This window comes from Anomaloglossus baeobatrachus, chromosome 8 (genome assembly GCF_048569485.1).
Source record: "Anomaloglossus baeobatrachus isolate aAnoBae1 chromosome 8, aAnoBae1.hap1, whole genome shotgun sequence".
Taxonomy (NCBI): domain Eukaryota; kingdom Metazoa; phylum Chordata; class Amphibia; order Anura; family Aromobatidae; genus Anomaloglossus; species Anomaloglossus baeobatrachus.
The window spans coordinates 66,752,900-66,769,489 of NC_134360.1; the positions used below are offsets into that span (position 1 = coordinate 66,752,900).

Genomic DNA, 16,590 nt, shown 5'->3' on the forward strand with positions numbered 1-16,590 from the left:
CGATTTCCCAGCAGCGGACTCGTCGCTGCCTCCAGTAGCAGGCTCTTCAGTTTCTGCTCTGCCTCTTCCAGCAGCAGGCTTCTGGCTCCCTTTCTGTCCCGACGTCTCTGAACGCCTCCGCTCTCTTCACTTGCGAGGTCAGGACTCTGCAGGGGATCTCTGGGTAGCCACACCTCTTCGTGGGCGGTAACTTCTCCCAGCGCGGGCTGCTGTTGTTTTTCAGCGCGCTTTTCATGGTGGCAATATGGCGGCGCTTCCAATTTTCCAAGCGGACCGCCCAGGCACATGGTCACCTGTCTGAACAGGTCTAGTCCTTATCCTGTTCGTGACGCCAGATGTGAAGCCCCACAAGTGCAGTGTCGGTGCATTACCTTCAGGGACTCCACTCAGCTGGATCCTGTCACAGGTAGGAGATCTTCTTCTAGGATTGTCGTGACGCCACTCTCAGAATTGCGGTCAGTGGGGACCGCCACTGCAGGTTGAGGGACGCCTGGGGCTGATGGTGGGTGCAGTCAGTTGTAATAGCCTCCTGAGAGTGAGGCAAGCCCCAGGGCCCTGTGTAGGTGTGTAGAACCACAAGGCGCAGAATAACTCCACACAAGCAGAATGTCTTTCAGGGGTTTTACTCACTGTTGATGGCAGGGTGAGTAACCCGGGCGTAGCTGGGATGAACCAGGCTGGAACCAGGTCTCCTTCAGGCTGACTGATGAGGGTGGCTACCGACTCGCCTTCCTTAGCCCTTCTGTGGTTTGTGGTAACCCCGACTTTTAGTCCCTATGGGGGTCACCCAGGGAAGTAGCTGCTCCCCTCGTCTGTTTGCCGTTTGCTTGTCGCCTGGACCAGATCACTCCAGCTGCTTGCCTCCTGTGAACTATGGGCCCTAACTGTGGCTACGTGGCTGCGGCTTTTGTGGTGTTGTGGCGTGGGCTTTGAGGGCCCCACACCGGCAGGTTTAGCAAGGAAAGGTGGATCTATCCCCGCACCGGGATCTGCCGCCCGTTTGGGCCTGGTACTCCCTGACAGTCTCCGTACTTTCCACTACGCGGCTCTCTCTCCAGCTGTGTGTGGTGTTCAGGCAGCACTACCAGGTGACCGTTCTCCCCCGTCGGTAGTCACTGCGCGGACGCTGTTAGACTGCAACAGCTCCAGGGGTCTGCTCCTGACGTCTGCTCTCCCTGGACTCTGCACTAAACCGGCTCACTCCTGGGACCTTCACTGCTGCTCCTGTCTGAGCTCCACTTCTATGCTCCTCACTCCTCCACACTCTGCTTCAGACTGTTACTCCTCCTTCTCTTTTCCCTTTTGTGCCTGCCTACGCCGCCTAGCAACCAGGCTCTCCACCACACCCCTTGATTGGAGATGGAGGCTTCGCCCCCTCCACTCTTCCAGTGGAGGTGAAGGCTTTGCCCCCTCCTGGGATCCCCAGGGGTCCTCTCAAAGGTACATGTGTGAGACCTGATCACTATGCGCCTGTGTAGTCACACCTCGGTCAGCCTTCTGGATTACCTGTGTTGTACTGTCCCCAGCATGGGTGCAGTACTCAGTGGTGCCTGACCAGGTCAGGGGCGCCACATCACGAGAATGAAATATATTTACCTTGATACAAAATGACTATTGTTTGTTACCAATCAAAGGGTGATCCCATCTGAGAACTGTATTTATTGGACATTTATGGCTTTTCCTATCCAAAAGCAATAACTATCCTTTAAGGGATAGCCCTTTTAAGAAATTGTGCTTCTCTATGTAGTAATTTCATTGCTTCTATCAATAACTGTGTTCATTAAAAGGGGTTTTTTTTTCTAGCTGGTCTGTTTACAAAACAAAACTGGCTTTACTCACCCACCACAGGTCCTGCGCTTTACTCACCCACCACAGGTCCTGTGCTTTACTCACCCTCCACAGGTCCTGTGCTGTACTCACCCTCCACAGGTCCTGTGCTTTACTCACCCTCCACAAGTCCTGTGCTTTACTCACCCTCCACAAGTCCTGCGCTTTACTCACCCTCCACAGGTCCTGTGCTTTACTCATCCTCTACAGGTCCTATTCTTTACTCACCCTCCACATGTCCTGTGCCTTACTCACCCTCCACAGGTCCTGAGCTTTACTCACCCTCCACAGGTCCTGTGCTTTACTCACCCTCCACAGGTCCTGTGCTTTACTCACCCTCCACAGGTCCTGTGCTTTACTCACCCTCCACAGGTCCTGTGCTTTACTCACCCACCACAGGTCCTGTGCTTTACTCACCCTCCACAGGTCCTGTGCTTTACTCACCCACCACAGGTCCTGTGCTTTACTCACACTCCACAGGTCCTGTGCTTTACTCACCCACCATAGGTCCTGTGCTTTACTCACCCACCATAGGTCCTGTGCTTTACTCACCCTCCACATGTCCTATGCTTTACTCACCCACCATAGGTCCTGTGCTTTAGTTACCCACCAAAGGTCCTGTGCTTTACTCACCCACCATAGGTCCTGTGCTTTACTCACCCACCATAGGTCCTGTGCTTTAGTCACCCTCCACTGGTCCTATGCTTTACTCACCCACCATAGGTCCTGTGCTTTAATCACCCACCATAGGTCCTGAGCTTTACTCACCCACCATAGGTCCTGAGCTTTACTCACCCACCACAGGTCTTGTGCTTTGTCTCTGCTCTCAGTGTCTTTTATTGCTTGCCGCACTGGCATTACGTTGACAGCACAGCAGCTAGTTATGTTAGTAAGCTCATCAATTCGTCCTGTGATCTCGGGTAGAGACGCTGAGGTCACTGATTGTCTGCAGCGCTGCTCACCTGATGTCAGCACTGTAGATGAGACAATGATAGACACCAGGTGGAGATTCCGCGCTGGACCCAGGGAAGGGTGAGTATAATAACACAGCTATGTTCTTACTCCCTTTCAGACAGCCATACTTTTGCACTTATACAGTCAACACAATCTCAGTGGACTGATTTGCATATAACACAGGATTAAATATCAGAAATATGACCTGCATGCCCTTTACTCTTTGATTGATATATACTAATTTGGTCTCCTTATTGTCATGACAGGTCCCCTCTCCAGAATATGGGGTTGCTCTGAGGTTTGAAGGTTACCTGCTGACAGGACAGTACACATATGCCCCTTGTATGCAAGGGCAATGGACCATCCAAAATCGGAGGTATAGCTCTTTTTACTACTATTGCATTTAATTTAGACAGAAGAAACATAGTTGTCAGGATGTCCCTAATCATTAGTAAATGCAGCATCCTATGTCACAGCCAATAATATCAGAGCATGGCAGTTAAAGGGATTCTCTAGGAAAGAAAATATACATTTGTTTTGCCCATGAAGGTTATCGCTAGAAAACATCAAAATGGTTGCCACCCTGTTACACTAACATAAACCTGCCCTAGAATGATTTTTAGGATAGGCATGTGTGACCTCATGCACTGCTGTGACCTGGACATAGTTTATACCATCTACAGTCAAGTTATATCAAGGTCACAGCAGCTGCTCATCATTCAGGAAGACAGGAGGACAGCAGTGTGAGCAGTCTCTTCTGACCTTAGCACTCCTTGCATCTCCAGTATTAGATCAGATAAACAAGGCGGCCAGCAGTGTGAGCAGTCTTTTCTTACGCCAGCACCCCTGATATCCCTAGTATTAGATCAGATAGACATAGAGACAAGGTTGAAAGCAGAATGAGCAGATTCTTCTTACCTCGGTACCCCTGATATCACCATATTAGATCAGACAGACAGGGTGGACAGCAGTGTGAGCAGCTTCTTTTTAAGGCTCGCTTCACATCAGTGGTATTTTGTCGGAAAGCAGGATCCGGCACAAATGTGTTTCAGTTTTATTCATTTACAATGGAAGTGCGGCAACATGTGGTCACATGCGGTTGTGTATGCCCCATGCAACCGCATGTGACTGCATCTGTCCGCGCTTCCATTGTAAATTAATGGAACTGAAACACATTTGTGCCGGATCCGGCTTTCCGGCAAAGACCGCTGATGTGACGCGAGCCTTTCTTTGTACTCCTGGTGTCTCCAGTATTAGATCAGATAAACAAGTTAGACAGCAGTATGTGCAGTTTCCTCTTACCTCAGCACTCCAGGTATCTCCTGTAATAAAACAGATAGACAGGACAGCAGTATGACTGGACTGCCCTCTTCTTATCTCAGCATCTCTGATATCTCCAGTATTAGCTGAGAAAGGCAGGGTGTACAGCAGTGTGAGCAGCCTCTTCTTACCTCAGCACAACTGGTATCTCCTATATTTGATCAGGTAGACAGATATTGCAAACAATCAGGCAAAAAGTCTGGATGTATCAAGACTCCAAAATAAAGTTCAAGGATACAATTAATTTCTTGGAAGTGTTATTCTTTAAAGGGATTGTCTTCCTTCAGAAACCTTTTTCTTTTTCAAATACGTGTATATTTGGGGCTAAAAATCTATTTGTAATTGTGTTTTATGTAACTCTTCTCTTATCTGCTGATTTATGACCACAGACAAAATAAATCTTAAAAGTGTAGGGAGACACAGACCTTGCAAAAGTTAAACAGTGCAAAAATTTTAATGGAAGCTAATTGCAAAAGTTATCAAATCATATTCTAAACTTCAGAAAAGATGACCTACTCAATCTTTTCTAAGTGTAAAGGGTGCTTTACACGCTGCGACATCGCTAGCGATAGCACCCGTCCTCGTCGTTCGTGCGCTGCCGTAGCGAACATTATCGCTACGGCAGTGTCACACGCACATACCTGTGCAGCGACGTCGCTGTGACCGCCGAACAATCCCTCCTTCAAGGGGGAGGTGCGTTCAGCGTCACAGCGACGTCACACGGCAGCCGTCCAATAGAAGCGGAGGGGAGGAGATGAGCGGGACGTAGTAACATCCCGCCCACCTCCTTCCTTCCTCATTGCCGGTGGAGGCAGGTAAGGAGATGTTTGTCGTTCCTGCGGTGTCACACATAGCGATGTGTGCTGCCACAAACACCGTGACCAAGACGATATATCGTTAGCGATGTCGCAGCGTGTAAAGCACCCTTTAGGCTATATGTAGACTGTATATACACGGTATGTAGCATGGAAAGAGATATTATATAATGCTTCCTATAGGATGTGTGGTATGAGGGTGCTCCAACCTTACACTGAGAGAGTGGAAGACGTAACTAATACCATCACCATAACATTTACCTGCCCCCGATCACTAACTGGACCTGGGATTCAAGCCTCCTACCGCCTCTACAACAAGACAGATCGTGAGTTATATAATTAGCCGTTTTTTCCCAAGCTTCTAACAAACATGTATAATGCTTTTCTGAAATTCTATAAAGTTACCTTTCTGTGCAGCCTGTCCTGGGGATTTCTTGTGCATAGTTGACGGGATGTGTGTACCTCTATGTGACGGGGTTAAGGACTGTCCCAACGGCTTGGATGAGAGGAACTGTGGTAAGTATAACAACAGCAGTCAATTTAGACATTGTGGGGTTTTTTGCTATTTACTGTTCCTCCCCTTATACAATTTTCATACCCTAGTATGTCCTGCCCAATACCAGTGCCCTGGAGGACAATGCATCCCTGCCAAACAGATCTGTGATGGCAACAAGGACTGTGTGAATGGTACCGATGAACAGCACTGCCAGGAAGGTAACATCTTAGCCTTATTATTACCTAGGGGTCCTCCAAACATTTTCTGTTCTCTGTCCTATTGTTGTCGCGCTCGCTAGGTGTATCAAGCATCGCGAGGTACATTCAGATCTACGTGCGTCTGAAGCATAACAAAAAACACATGAAAAGGGGGGGCACTGGGGGACACAAAAACAGCAAAAAAAACAGCAAGAGGCCCTGGAACTAGGTGGGCACCTCCTAACCTCACCTGAAACTGTCCCTTTTGTTCTCACCAGTCCCTAAACAGTCTCGGCAACTGTCGCTGAACAGGAACCTGGGACCCTTAGAAGACCCTATAGTAACCCTGACTAGTGAGGGGCAGGTGGGGTTCACTAGACCTCACCGCTGCACTAACAACCACCAGAGAAGTAAAGACAAACAGGGGGAAAATTAACAAACAAAAGAATATAGCCTGAGCACAAGAACTTGACTTGCAGAACCTTCCTCAAAGGCGGCCAGGACACAAATGACTTTGTATCTTCAGCCGGGAATGCTGGGATACACTACTATTTAAAGCTGAAGGGCATGATTACTTACTAAGTGCAGCTGATCACTCAGCAATGAACTGCTTTGGAAAAGCTGCAATAGCAAAACTGGCACTTACCCACCTCAGTACCAAGAGAAATGAAACCCATTTAAATGAAGAGCCAGATGAGAGGCTGCAGTCCAAAGGCTGCCATTGTTCTCAACATGCAGGGAGACTATTGTGACAATTGCTTTGTTTTTATTTTTTTGTTTTCTACTATATATGTCAACACTTTTATGCCAAGAAGACTAAATAATTCTAAGAGTGATACCTATATATACTAACCAGAAAAAATATATTTTTAAGCTTTCAGATTATATGTCAAAGTAAAACATTTACATCACAGGTGGATCCAGTTTGAGTAAATTTTATCACGGCAGCTCACAATGTGACTATGGCTCCCTTTTGCCTGTATGCACATGAAGCGACCGGTGGTAGGGCCGCGGGTGTGTGTGTATGCTCTATTCCAACTAAATCCCCATACTCAGATTTTACCGGTAGTAACATTTCTTTACTAGGAAACATATTTATAATACAATCAACCGAACTATCTGCGCACATGTGTATAATGGAGTCCCCGGATCTTCACTCCTTCCGGGTACGCAGCAAGAAGAAAGGAAAAAAAAACAACAAAGAAATGGCGGCAACTTTCCCTAACTTTCCCTACAATCACGTACCAGTCTATCCCGGAAGAAGATGCCGCTCCCACGTCGCAGGCCTGGAGTCTCACGATGGTGGGTCCCGGTGCAGCGCTGAAGGGATGCAGCTCCTCGGTCTTTTCCTTTGATCTTCTCCCGCTGGTAACGGATTCTAGTCAGTCTTTTAGTCCCGGGGCACGCCGAGCAGAAGAAGGGAGGTCACAGCCCCTGCACTTGCACTCAGGGTGTGATGCTCTGCAGTCCGGTTAGATCCTTGGCGAAAACAAAGTCCTGCCGACCGATTGATTGTATTATAAATATGTTTCCTAGTAAAGAAATGTTACTACCGGTAAAATCTGAGTATGGTGATTTTGTTGGAATAGAGCATACACACACACCTGCGGCCCTACCACCGGTCGCTTCATGTGGCGTAGTCGGCAGGATCCGGACTATCTGCGAAGGGTCCCGATTCCATATTGGGAAGAACAAGTGGTGCCTAAGGCGTTGGACCGGGCACAAGATGGCGCTAAGATGGCCGCCGTCTTCACGAACACAGTGGGTGCGCGGAAGATTGGCGCCAAAAGAAGAACCCTGAGCTGGCCGGCGAAGAAAAAGAAGTACAGAGTACGCCGTCCAAAGAGGGGAGGTGCTGGCCCTAAGATGTTGCTGAAAACATGTGAAGAGGGCGGCAGTACAGAAAAAAAGAAGAGTCGCCTATGCTGGGTCGATTTGATGTGCGAGACTGGGGGTGGAGTGTATACAAGAGCGGGAAAAGAAGGCCCGCCTCCACCTTCCCCAGCATCTCCACTGTCCCCGGCGCCATTACAGGAAGGGCTGCAAGAAATGCCAACTCAGAGACTGACTTCGAGTGAGATGGAGAGGGGGACACGGCGGTGTTAGCGATCGACTAGAGTATGGTAACACACCCGGTGGTCGTCGTTGGTAGTCCCCGGCCGTCACGTTCAGCTACCCCATCACCCCCGTCGGGGATTGAGGCGCCCAAACCGGAGACAGAGGAGGTAGAGCCCCCGATCAACTATGAACCGTTCCGGAGGCTGCGCCGCTTGCCAGGCCAATCCCTGTCCGACTATGTGAGGGCTCAGCGGGCTGAATGGCAGCGTGCATACCACCCCGAGTGAATCATAGCGACTGGAGGTGGTGGACATACTTGTGTTAAGTACCGGAGTTATGGAGAAGAACCGGTGAAGAGTTAAAGTTGTAACCACGTTCAAGGTGCCGAGCCCGGAGGGAGCCTGATGCTGAACTGTTCAAAGACTCCCCTCCGTGATGTTGACGGAAGCTTTATTGTTTGTGTTCCCTGCCTGCAAAGACCGGGAGTGCTGTGAGAGCCTCCGGGCAAATCTACTGCAAAGACCGGGAGCTACCTTGGAAGGACTCCGGGCGCCGGACTTGTGCGCCCCTTGAGTGTGCCTTTATGTGGACATTTTAAGGTTTTTATAAAAGTGACTTTGCTGCTAAGTTTGTGTTTTGCAGGTGCGGGCCTTGCCGGGAGGCTAAGGCAAAAAGAGGGGAGGAATGTAAGGGGTGGACGGTCCCCTTACAAAGAGGAGTAGTTTTTCCCCCCTGAAGATATCCCATGCTGGGGTAGATAAAGTTGTAATGTTAATGTTAATGATAAATTGTGTTTATACTGTTTTAGTGGGTTTCCCCTAGTGGCCGGGTGGGACGGCTGTCCCCATAGAAACAGGGCAGGAGAAAGGAGGAGCCGGCAGCAGAAGGGGGAGGGAGAGAGAGTGGTAGAAAAAAAGGTTGAGTCTGGAGGCAGTCGAGTCCGGGACAGGAGAGAAGGAGCAGTGGGGGCAGGGTGTGGGAGCTAGCTGAACAGCGTACGAAGAACAGAGAAAGAGAAAGTGTCCTCTATGGTGAAACAGGTTTGAGTGGGTCAGGTCTGCTGTAGCCGGAGTGGGAGCCCAGGTGAAGTAGAGTAGCCGGGCACATCCCCACGAGAGGAGACGACAAGAAGAGGTGTTCCCCCATCAGGAGTTGTGAGACGACGCTATCAGCTTACTGCCACTGTTGTGAAGATGTGTGCAATAAACGTGCCTTCTGATTCAACTGATCTTCGTCTGCAAAGTCTTTATACATCTGTACCACCACACTCTGCCCCACCAAGCAATCTCCTGTCCCAAAAGTGACGGCGGAGCCGGGGGTAAGCCTGATAGAAAAAGGGGCCACGACTACAACCCCCGAGGCACCCCCGGCACCCCGTTACACAGTCCTGAGAAGGTCCTGATGAGATGACAGCAGATGGCGTTCGGGGGATCTTCTCCCAGACCTGATTCAAGGCATCAGTGAGCTCCTGGACAGTCTTAGCACTGATACATGAAGTCTCAAAAGTTCTAAATTGGACTCAGGTCAAGCTAAATGGTGCTGGACTGTAACCAAATGTCCCACTACAGGATGTTGTGTCCTCATTCCAGACGCATAAACACTAGTACCCACTGGAGGCCATTTTGTAGGGCTCAGGCATGGTTCTTCCCGTTCCTCCTTGCACAAAGGAGAAGTTAACAGTCCAAATGATATGTTGATACTCTTCTGTGTCCATATTTAGTTCTCCTTATGTAAAGAACCGTGTTTTGGTGTTTGCTACATGTTCTTGAAACTGTGCCAGAAGACACACGAAAATGGATTCTGTGCCAGAAGACAGACGAAAACTGAGATCGCCCAGAAGACACACAAAAATTTAAATTGCGCCAGAAGACACACGAAAATTGAGACAGTGCCAGAAGACACACCAAAACTGAAACTGTGCAAGAACATACCAAAACTGAGACTGTGCAAGAAGACACACAAAAATTGAGACTGTGCCAGAAGACACACCAAAATTGAGCCTGTCCCAGAAGACACAGCAAAATTGAGACTGTGCCAGAAGACACACCAAAACTGAAACTGTGCCAGGAGACACACAAAAACTGAGAGTGTGCCAGAAGACACACCAAAACTGAGACTGTGCCAGAAGACACACCAAAACTGAGACTGTGCCAGAAGACACACCAAAACTGAAACTGTGCCAGGAGACACACCAAAACTGAGACTGTGCCAGAAGACACACCAAAACTGAGACTGCGCCAGAAGACACACCAAAATTGAGACTGTGCTAGAAGACACACCAAAATTGAGACTGTGCCAGAAGACACACCAAAATTGAGACTGTGCTAGAAGACACACCAAAATTGAGACTGTGCCAGAAGACACACCAAAATTGAGACTGTCCCAGAAGACACACCAAAATTGAGACTGTGCCAGCAGACACACCAAAACTGAGACTGTGCCAGAAGACACACCAAAATTGATTCTGTGCCAGAAGACACACGAAAATTGATTCTGTGCCAGAAGACACACCAAAATTGATTCTGTGCCAGAAGACACACGAAAATTGATTCTGTGCCAGAAGACACACGAAAATTGAGACAGTGCCAGAAGACACACCAAAATTGATTCTGTGCCAGAAGACACACGAAAATTGAGACTATGCCAGAAGACACACAAAAATTAAGATTGTCCCAGAAGACACACGAAAATTGAGACTGTGCCAGAAGACACACAAAAATTAAGATTGTCCCAGAAGACACACGAAAATTGAGACTGTGCCAGAAGACACACGAAAATTGAGACAGTGCCAGAAGACACACCAAAATTGATTCTGTGCCAGAAGACACACGAAAATTGAGACAGTGCCAGAAGACACACCAAAATTGATTCTGTGCCAGAAGACACACGAAAATTGATTCTGTGCCAGAAGACACACGAAAATTGAGACAGTGCCAGAAGACACACCAAAATTGATTCTGTGCCAGAAGACACACCAAAATTGATTCTGTGCCAGAAGACACACGAAAATTGAGACAGTGCCAGAAGACACACCAAAATTGATTCTGTGCCAGAAGACACACGAAAATTGAGACTATGCCAGAAGACACACAAAAATTAAGATTGTCCCAGAAGACACACGAAAATTGAGACTGTGCCAGAAGACACACAAAAATTAAGATTGTCCCAGAAGACACACGAAAATTGAGACTGTGCCAGAAGACACACGAAAATTGAGACTGTGCCAGAAGACACACCAAAATTGATTCTGTGCCAGAAGACACACCAAAATAGATTCTGTGCCAGAAGACACACCAAAATTGATTCTGTGCCAGAAGACACGAAAATTGAGACTATGCCAGAAGACACACAAAAATTAAGATTGTCCCAGAAGACACACGAAAATTGAGACTGTGCCAGAAGACACACCAAAACTTAGCCTATGCTAGAAGACACACCAAAATTGAGACTGTCCCAGAAGACACACGAAAATTGAGACTATGCCAGAAGACACACGAAAATGGAGACTATGCCAGAAGACACACAAAAATTAAGATTGTCCCAGAAGACACACGAAAATTGAGACTGTGCCAGAAGACACACCAAACTATCTTGTGACGGTATGTTTGGATATGCCATCTTGAAGTAGCTGGACTACCTATGCAACCGGAATGGGCTACAGGTACCGCTTGATTCTAACATTGACAAGGACAAGCAAAAAAGAAAACTAGAGAATAATCAATAAGGAAAGACTAGGAAAAAGTGATTGTCAGCGGCTACCACTTGCCCAACAGTTCCCTTTTTTTGGTGAGGTGTCTTGCTGTTCTTCTCCTGTTCTCCTTGTTTAACTTTCATTTACACCAATACAAATGAAAAAATTCACAATAGTTTATGTTGCCTAACTTGACAGATTGTGATATCAATGAGGTTTCATAGATTTGGGTTGTGTCACGCTAGTTATGGGGAAGTATCAAGTGAACGGCAAAAGAGAAGGGAAGTGAAACCCTGAGTCTAGGGAGAGGGAAGATGGTGACCCCTGACCAAACCTAACGCTGGTCCCTAGGGTCATCACCACCCTAAATAGGTTCCGCACATATGCACCGAACAGGATGCCTGACCCTAGGTATCTGTGGTGCTGGTCCCTAAATAGGGAACGGATGGGATGAGCTCTTTGTCAATCCCAGTAAACACTATAGAAGACACAAGGGGGACACACAGGGGGAAAAGCGTAAACTACTTATCCACAGATGACTTAGGTAAGAGGTCAGCAAAGCTTCAGCAACAATACTACAGATGAGAGCAAGCCGCCTGCTTGCAACCAGAGCAAAAATGAATTGAAGAATATAACCAGCACCAGTCCAGGGAAGAAGGGAGTATTTAAACACTAAGAGAATATTGATGATGAGCAGCTGGGAGAAAGGTGAGCTCCTGCTGGGTCCTAAAGGGGAAGAGATGAAGATCTAGCAGGAAATCTACCTAGTAAAATGAATACTAACAGTAGGAACAATATAAAGTCAGGGAGCATTTTGCACAACCAAACGCTATGACCTTCTATTGCCAGAAACCAAATGACTCTTTGACACCCGTGACAGGGATATTCTCTGATATGCAAGTGTTCTTGTCATTTTTTTGAGCAGTATAAATAAAAATACTGCTACTAATACTACTCTTAGTAATAATAATGTGAGATACAGTTTTGAACAAGATAAAAACTAACATGCCCTCTATAATGAATTCTGGGCAGGAACATTGCACAGTATCTTGGCTCCTTACCAACACCTCCACATTCTGGTTATATCAGCTCTTTGCTGTTTGCTCTCCTTTGTGACACTTGTTTGCGTTCCTTTATGGTCAGTTTGGTTATATGCTGTGGCATGAATAGTTGAACATTAGTGAACACTTAGAATATCCATACGATCCTGATTTGTAGTACCATTTTTCCCTCTTCTTACACAGCTGTTCCCTGCGGCGCCTTCAACTACAGATGTGCAGATGGGAGCTGTGTGAAAAAGACTAATCCAGAATGTGACTCTGTAAAAGACTGTCTGGACGGCTCTGATGAACTGAACTGTGGTGAGAACTGATTTTGATCGAATACGATGAAAACTTTAGATGTACTTTACATACTATCACATGAAGGGTCACTTTAGAGTGAGTTAGATCATTCAAATATTCCTATTTTGGCAGGCTTGGCCAACAATCTAATGTGTATGGGGGCCTCCCGACTCTTCTGTATTGGGGGCCTCCTAATTCTCTTCTATGGTGCCTCCTGACTCTTGTATGGGGGCCTCCTGACTCTCTTGTATGTGGGCCACCAAACTTTTTTTTATATGGGACGTCTCATTACTCTCCTATATGGGGACCTCCTGACTCTCCTGTATAGGGGCCTCTTGACTTTCCTGTATTAGGGCCTCCAGACTCTCCTGTATGGAGACCTCCTGACTCTTGTATAGGGGCCTCCTGAATTTCCTACATGAAGGCTTCCTGACTGTCCTATATGATTTTGTGGCACCCTGGACAAGCCAGGGGCCACAGAGAACAACACCAACACACCCCACACTCCCGGTCAGGCACACCTAAGTCAGACAAAACCCTTGTTGACTTCCTCCAGGGGCTGATGTTCACACCAGGGGGGTGGGCCAGGCGGTTGGTCCCACCCACCGAGGAGTACACAGTCCTGGAGGCAGGAAAAGCAGACAGTTTTTCAGTGCAGTTTTGGAGGAGAAAGTGAGAGGAAGTGAAGTGATAGTAGAGCACTCTGAAGTTGGTCCGGGTGTGTGGCCCTGACGGATCAGCAAGGTTGGCAGACGGTGGTGACCGTCTGCAGGAGTGGCCTAACGGAGTTTACCGTAAGGACCGTGGATGGGCGGTGGCCCGGCGGTACCGGACCGGTACGCGAAGAGAAGTCAGCACCATCTGGCAAGGGCTTACGGACCCCGGCAAGGCTAGGAGTCGCCGTGAATTTGCCAAATTCGTTAGCGAAGGGAACCTCCTGGGTTTCCCAGCAGCCAAGTCCAGACAGAAGGCAACAGTCCAACCGAGAGAGGGAAACACAGTCACCGCCAAGGCTAAAGTTCCCAGGGCCAGAGCCTGCGGGCAAAAGGGGCTCCTTCAGCTCCCATCGAAGCTGGGGAGCGGGTTACCAGTGGGAACCCATTGGAACCGTTTACAGTACACAGGTGCAGGGAAAGGCAGTCACCATCAACCTGCCGGGAGAAACAACACCGCAGCCGTCTGTGGGACCCGTCCATCCAGCCGTGTGTTTTACCGAGAACTGTGTCCTCATCATTGGCTGATTGAGTACCACCGTGCCGTGTGGTACCGCGCTGCCCCCGCTACCCTGCACCTCACCAGGCCCCGTAACCCGCCTGCCATCCATCCCTACCCCATCACCGGGCCCCGGGACAACCAACTCCCCTACCCATGGAGGGGAGAACTAACATCAAAGCTGCTCCCTGTCACCGCTGCCGGAATCCCCGTCCAGAGCAGTGGTGGTGTCACCAATATCACCACAACCGTGGGTGGCGTCACGGACAATAACCATATCCCCACAATCAATCCCCACCCTTTTCACTCACGGGCGAGGAGCGCCGCTCGAGTCCCCGGGATCCGGCCCACCGCTCGAGCCACCACCGAGCAGCAGCCGCAGCAGCAGCGGCCGGACCCGAGCAGTGGGAGAGTGCAGCGTCCCCTCCTCTGCCCGCGACAATTTCCTCCTGACTGTCCTATATGAAGGCCTCCTGACTCTTGTATAAGGGCCTCCTGACTCTCCTGTATAAGGGCCTCCTGAATTTCCTACATGAAGGTGTCGCGGGCGGGGAGGAGGGTGTCAGCACACTACGCTCACCCCTTCTGCTCGGGTCCGGCGGCTGCTGCTCAGTGGTGGCTCGAGCGGTGGGCCGGATCCCGGGGGTTCTCGAGCGGCACTCCTCGCCCGTGAGTGAAAGGGGGTTGTTGGGTGTGGGAATTGTTTATTGTCCGTGACGCCACCCACGGTTGTGGTGATTTCACCACCGCTGCTCTATAGGCCCGGGGACGATGGTGTGTAGCAGCGAGATGTTGCGTTGCCCCTCCGTGGGTAGGGGTTGGTAATCCCGGGGCCCGGTGATGGTGAGGGAGGTGCAGGGCCTGGTGGGCGCAGGGACGCGGGGGCAGCGCTGTGCCTTGCGGCACTGTGGTACTCACTCAGCCTGAGACGTTGACACAGTTTTTACGGTAAACCAAACGGCTGGAAAGACGGTCCCACGGACGGCTGCACTTGCTCTCCCAGTAGGTGACGGTGATGTCCCTCTTCCTTGCACCTTTGTTTACTTGTTGGTTGCGATGGGTCCCCACCGGTAACCCGCTCCCCGGCTTCAAGCTGGACCGGAGGAGCTCTACTCTTTGCCCGCAGGCGCTGGCCCTGAGAAACTGGTGCCTTGGCGGTGGCGGTGTCTCTCCTACACTGGTTGAGCTGTTGCCTTCAATCGGGACTTGGTTGTTGGGGGATCTACGTCCCCTTCACTGACGGATTCGGCAAATTATGGCGACTCCTAGCCTTGCCAGGGTCCGAGAGGCCCCTGCCCTGGTGCTGACTGTCCTTCGGTACACTGCTCCAGACCGCCGGGCCACTACCCGTCCGCGGTCCTTCCAGGAACTTCCACACGGTCCCCCTCCAGACAGTCACCGCCGTTGCTGACCTTGCTGACCTGTCCTGCACACAGCTGGACTACTTCAGGCTTTTCTTTCTGTCACCACTCTTGCTTTCCTCCTTTACCACTTTTCTACTTTCTCTACTTGTTTACTCCTCCACTTAACTCCTCACTCAAGCCCTGCCTGGGCTAATCTGCCTGGTTTCTTCCCGCCTCCAGAGCTGTGAACTCCTCGGTGGGCGGAGCCAACCGCCTGGCCCACCCCCTGGTGTGAATCATCAGCCTCTGGAGGAAGGCAACAAGGATTTTTGGTTAGCTTTGGTGTTCCTAGCTGGGATGTAGGGTGTGGTGGTGTGTGACCTGTGTCCCCTGGCTTGCCCAGGGCGACACATTCCCCCTTAGCAAAATGCAGACCGTCCGCGGGCTGCCGTCCAACACCGGTTTCATTTTTCTGAAAAAGATAACATGGTGAAATAATAACATATGTACATTTTTAATAACTCTTCCCTTAACGGGAGGCACATTTCTTAAACGTTGCATAACGGTTTACGGTTACGGTTTCCGCTCTCTCCCACCCAAGCAACCTTGCCCTGATGCTGCCCCTAAAGCCCAGGCAGCACCCCTTGACCCACAGTCCAGCACACAGTACCCGAGCGGGATCTGTCCTTTCCTCCAGAGGGTAGCCACCGGTTCCTTTGGTGGCTGGGCCCCAGCCTGCTCTGCTCAGGGCCCTCCCTCCAACCTGCCTCTCCGGAGGCGGCATTGCGGAAAACGGTAACGGCAAACAACTTATTTACAAGCCACTTAACGTTTGTGGTTGCCCTGCAAGTTCACGGGCTTGTCCATGGAAAGTCCTCCATGCAAAACTTTTAAACGGTGCCCACTGGAACAACGGTGCCGGCTCCAGCCGGTTGCAAATCACGGTAAATCAGGTGAAACTTCGGTAATCATTTTCTTATCATTTTTCAAAACTTTTCAACTCTTAAACAAACAACAAAGTGGTGGTCCCAACGGGGACGGTGCAACAGGCATCCGCTGCCCTACTCCAGGCCTTCAGGTGCTCCTTCCCAGGGAGGGGGCGCGGCGCTTGCTCGGGCCTCTGGGCTGCCCCTTAGCTTAGCGTCCAGCGCGAACCACCCCCGCTCCCCACAGTGCCGGGTGTATTGCACGATGTCGCCCGGCATCAGGTTGCGGCCGGGATGTTCTTCAGGCAGGTGGGCATTCACATCCCGCCGGGCTATAAACACTTCGGCCTCCAGGCCCGGCTCGTAGATGAACCCGTAGCCCCGGCGGACATCAAACCGCCTCACCTG

General features: G+C 49.8%; 1 protein-coding gene across 1 annotated transcript in view; it reads left to right on the forward strand.

Annotated features, from left to right (window-relative positions):
* Positions 1-16,590, forward strand: part of TMPRSS6 (transmembrane serine protease 6) — a 174,147-nt gene that overhangs the window by 123,873 nt on the left and 33,684 nt on the right. The window contains exons 10-14 of the mRNA XM_075322083.1: positions 3,048-3,157; positions 5,100-5,242; positions 5,334-5,432; positions 5,520-5,630; positions 12,603-12,719. Of these exons, the coding sequence (XP_075178198.1) occupies positions 3,048-3,157; positions 5,100-5,242; positions 5,334-5,432; positions 5,520-5,630; positions 12,603-12,719 (580 nt within the window). The remainder of the gene's footprint in view (positions 1-3,047; positions 3,158-5,099; positions 5,243-5,333; positions 5,433-5,519; positions 5,631-12,602; positions 12,720-16,590) is intronic.